The sequence below is a fragment of the Leptodactylus fuscus genome, chromosome 5, assembly GCF_031893055.1.
Source record: "Leptodactylus fuscus isolate aLepFus1 chromosome 5, aLepFus1.hap2, whole genome shotgun sequence".
Lineage (NCBI taxonomy): Eukaryota > Metazoa > Chordata > Amphibia > Anura > Leptodactylidae > Leptodactylus > Leptodactylus fuscus.
In genome coordinates, this window is record NC_134269.1 from 35,581,516 (window position 1) to 35,586,444 (window position 4,929).

General features: G+C 43.3%; 1 protein-coding gene across 1 annotated transcript; it reads right to left on the minus strand.

Moving 5' to 3' along the window:
- Positions 1-3,013: 3,013 nt before the first annotated feature.
- Positions 3,014-4,396, minus strand: ADRA2B (adrenoceptor alpha 2B). Its single transcript, XM_075276131.1, has one exon. The coding sequence runs from the start codon at positions 4,394-4,396 to the stop codon at positions 3,233-3,235; it is 1,164 nt and encodes a 387-aa protein (XP_075132232.1). The 3' UTR covers positions 3,014-3,232.
- Between the last annotated feature and the right edge of the window lie 533 nt (positions 4,397-4,929).

Consider the following 4,929-nt stretch of genomic DNA (forward strand, 5'->3'; position numbering starts at 1 on the left):
CCAGGATCACCATGACTATGAAGGTGCTGAACCGAGTAGGCTTTGCAGTTCAGCTTACGCAGCCCTCTTTTCTTATCCTGTACAACCCCTGTAACTAACACTGTAGACTCTCCATTCTTAAGAGCGGTGGAAGCCCAACCAATAGTCCTAGATTTGGGTAACATGCTTATTCGTGGGGATTTTACTGCTGGGTCCTCCCCTGCTCAAGAGGGTGGGGGATGGTAGTTGGAAAGCCAGGAGTGGAAACAAAAGTGAGGTATTGGGGGAAAGCTGTGCAAAATAGCAACATGTGAATAAGACCTAATCACACTGACTAGCAGCATGGAGGATGTTATAGAGAAGTGCTGACCAGTAGATAGAGCACCTGAAATGAGAAGGAAAACTTACTATTAACTGCAGCAGCCTCTATCTATAGTTCACTCTGCATTTCTCCCACTCTTCATAGACAACATTATAGTGTAATCTTTATTGTGAATCAATAAGTTGTCTTATCGCTAATAACAGACTTAGTGGACAAGTCAACTTGAGTGAATTATTTAGGAAGCAATAAAAAAGACCCAATAAGTGAAGACAGATTTTTTTTTTTTTTCTCAAGATGTATTTTAGTTTCTTATATGTACTTGTATTCGTGATGTACACATTGTGTCGGAAGTACAAGACTATCTTATAGCTGGCTGACAAATAAAGTCGCCATAGAGATGGGGTAACCCAGTTTCCTGATCTGGCCCTATTTATGTCCATGCCACAGTCATTGTGAAACTAGACAAGTTTGCCATTCTGAAATCGGAGAAAGCTATGTAGCCACCCATGTGAAAATGGTTTCAGGGTGCCAACCAATATGGCACCACGGCACCACTCAGTTTGTGTGCACAGACCCACAGGTCAGGTTAACACAATAGATAGGAATGTTATATTTAGGATAGATGGAGAGAACCTGAGATATGTAGCTTTATAGGCTAGAACAGGGGTAGGGAACCTAAGGCTCTCCAGCTGCTGTGAAACTACAACTCCCAGCATGCTCCATTCACTTCCATGGGGGTTCCAAGAACAGCAGAGCAAGTATGCATGCTGGGAGTTGTAGTTTTGCAACAGCTGAAGAGCCGTACGTTCCCTACCCCTGGGCTAGAAGGACTGAAGTGAAGCAGTGTTCTGCAATCCAGGGGTTTATAGGAATTGGGAGCAGGATCTAAAAGCAGAGCAAATCCTAACAGGAGTCTTAAGACAGCCAGTGAGAGTCCTGATCATTCACACATCGTGGTTGTACACACCGACACATGGAGTCCTATCAGGATTTACTGCTCAAGTAGGATGACGCGACATAGAATTGAAAGACTCAACTCTTACAGCATGGGGTAGTACGGACAGAAAATGGTAGGGATCTGGGAGGCAAGTGCAGTGCTCCAACTACCTTGAAATGTATTTATTTTTCCTACAAAAGTGACATATAAACAAATGTATCACTAATGTACGCTATATAGAGAGATAGTAGCAGTAGGAATATGCTTGGGGAGGTGATAGAGTCCCTGTAAGCAGAGACACCACTTATTTAAAACATGTTACCACCTTCCCAGGTAGGGGATGGGAATAAGCGATCTGGGTCAAACCTCTCCCTATAGAGGAAATTTTTTTGTTGGCAAATATGGGGATGGGGAATTGTCCCAAGAATCACAAAAAGTAGGTAGACCGGGGAAACCAATACCATTCTGTCCCAACTAAACTAGACTTCTCAATAAGAACCTTCTCACTTGTACGTGCACCATTGTATAGAGGCAGATTATGTTATCAGAGCTAGAACAACAAAGGACGTCATTCATCTGGAGCAGAGGCTTTGGTAGGCCACTTATATAACATAGCAGAGGGTGGTTAGTTTGGGTTGAGAATGAAGGACAAGTCCAGTTTAGGAGAGATGATGAAGCCCATGTATGGTTCTGTGCCACTGCCTGCACCCTTATGAGTTCACCCCTCTATCACATCTTTCTTTAGTATTTTGATACAAGTTATGTACTTTGATCCTAAAATGGTTAGAATTCTGCAATGTAACAAGTTTATCACTTACATGCCTTTAAGTCCACAAAGACCAGTGGTCTCCCACCCGTGAACCTTCACCTGTTGTAGAGCTACAACTTCTAACAAGGCATGGTGGTTTTGCAAGATCTGGAAGGTCATACGTTGGAGATCACCGGCATGTGAGGGCTTGCTTATCTTTAGCAGGAACAGTAATACTAGAAGACAGACCAGTGATCTCCAAATTGTGGCTCTTCTGCCTTTGCAAAACAGTCCTGGCATGCTGGAAGTTATGGTCTTGTAACAGCTGGGGTGCCACAGGTTGCAGACAGGCTTACTGTACACTTACCAGTATGAGACATCACCCACAGCATGTAGTCAGTGCAGCCAGCCTGGGCAGGGAATGGTTAAATTACCTACAGAGTTAATAAATGTAGAATCGAGATAATACATAGAGTCATTATAAGCGTCTCTAGCCCCCATCCTACAATAGAAGGAACATTCAATATTACTAAAACATCATCTAGTAGCTATAGCACCCGGCTGGTGACATCTGTACAGTCTCAGACCACATGTAAGAACCAAGTGCAGATGGTACGAGTCAAGATTGTGGCTTTTAATCAGGTCTGTTCACCACGTACATCAGCCTCATCTTCCTCAGAGACCTGGAACATAGCCTGATATACATGGTATCATGATTGATCTCTGCTCCTATGTCCTAGCTGGTGATCTAACAGCAACCACAAGAATGGCCGATAGGAACTGGTTAATTCTTTTGGGTGCCAACAATTTGGTATTGTGCCATTACATGACAAACAGCTTACAAAGCTGCAACCGAATCTACTGCATTGGAATAAAGTCTTCAAGGGTTAAATGTATCTTCATCACCATCTACGTCTTAAAGGAAATAGATTTTGCTTGATCTAATAAAGGTTGCATAGAACTAGTCAAAAAAAGTAATCTAAAAATTGCAATAAAAAACACAAAGGAACCCTCTTGCAAAACCCAGTGTAGATCACACATGTAAACAGTTTTATTTGACCAAGCTCAACTTGGCTGACAACATAAAGCAGAAGATAGGTCCCATGGTTAGTAAACACAGAAGATGCCAGCGGTGATGGATTTGGCTTTTCTAGTATATTTTACATCTAGCACTCTATACACTTACATCTCTGCCTCTCGGTTTTAATAAATAGGGAGTTCTAAGCAACCTGTTCATTTCTGGTGGTCACCAAACAGAGTGAGTCCAGTGACTGCAAAGAATCCGACGGAAAGCCTTTCTGAAGTCCTGGTTGAATATGGTGTAGATGACGGGATTGAGGGAGCTATTACAGTACCCTATCCAGAAGAAGAACTGAAAGACACTCGGTGGGATGTAACACAACTCGGGACATATGGCTCCTAGACTATAGGTAAAGAAGAAAGGAAACCAGCACAAGACAAACACTCCAATGACCACAGCCAGGACAAAGGTGAACCTCTTCTCCCGGTTGATGTGACTTTTCTTCTTTGTCATGGCAGCAGTGTCTCGAGATTTTTTTGCCAGCAAAATAACACCTTTTGGTGTAACAACAGTGTCCATGCCTGAAGGCCCACGGCCATTTGTCTCTTTGACTTTGCTAGACAGTACTGGGTCAACATGGTTCTCCTTGTCACCACATTGGACGTCTTGATCAGGCTTCTGTAGAGCTGCAGAGGTCTTTGCAGGTAAATTCTCCACAATGTGTTTAGTAAGATGGTCAACTTGCTTTTGTTTGGGTTTGCTACCATCTTTTGTCTTTTTGCTCCGACGCATGGCTATGAGGTAAATTCTCAGGTACACCAGAATCATGATGAGGCAAGGTGCAAAGAAGGAGCAGATGCTGGAGGACAGAATATACCAGGGGTCCTCATTCAGCTTGCACTGAGGTTTCTCATTTTTGTGGTCTTCCTTTTTGCCCTTATAGATCAATGGTGGCAAAGAAATTAAGGCTGCCAAAGTCCATACAATGAGGATAATGCACTTTATCCTCCTAGGAGTCCTCTTTGAGTTATACTCAATGGCTTGACTGATGGACCAGTATCTGTCCAAGCTAATAGCACACAGGTGCACTATGGAGGAAGTGCAAAACAGAACATCCAGGGCCAAATACATCTCACACCAAGTCTTGCCAAAGTACCAGTATCCCATTAATTCATTAGCCAAGGAGAAAGGAATGATGAGTGTAGCCACAAGGATGTCCGCAGCAGCCAAAGACACCAGGAAAAGGTTCTGAGGAGCTTTCAGGGAACGACTGGTCAGGACAGCAATGATCACCAAAACATTTCCAAAAATGGTGAATAGGATGAGAAAGGCAATGACTGCTGCTATCACAGCGGTGGTTTGTATGGAGTACGAGAGGGTAGATGCCATTTTTTAAGGACCACAGCGGAAGATGGTTAGACAGTAAAAGTCCAGGCTAAGTAAATCTTCCTAGGAAACTTTCAGGCTCCATCAGTCCACAGCTTTGTTCACGTAGGACTAGAAGACTTCAGAACTTCATGGTAAGTTCGGCAGACCAAGTTGTGGCTGTAGGCATCAAGTGGTTCTTGGGTGAAGAGTACATCCAAGTTTTGTATGAATCTCCTCCGTCTCCAATGAACTGTAAAGTCTTGCTTACAAGTCTCTCACTGAGGTGAGAAATGCAGATTTTCTGAGCTTTTAAAGTCCCAAATGTTTAGTTTCTCCAGCCCTAGCGTGATGTCACCTACTCCACAGCTCAACCCCCTTTCCAAGGGAGGGAGTCTTCTATTGGATCCTCTTCAGTCTACAGATTTATTCCAGAATTGTGTTCCACGCAGCATTTCCTCCTGCTGTTTATTTGTTAGCAGAGTTTAGTGACTGCACAATACTTACAAAACCACCGGGAGCATCATTACTAATCTCACAGCATCCAGATAATAGCA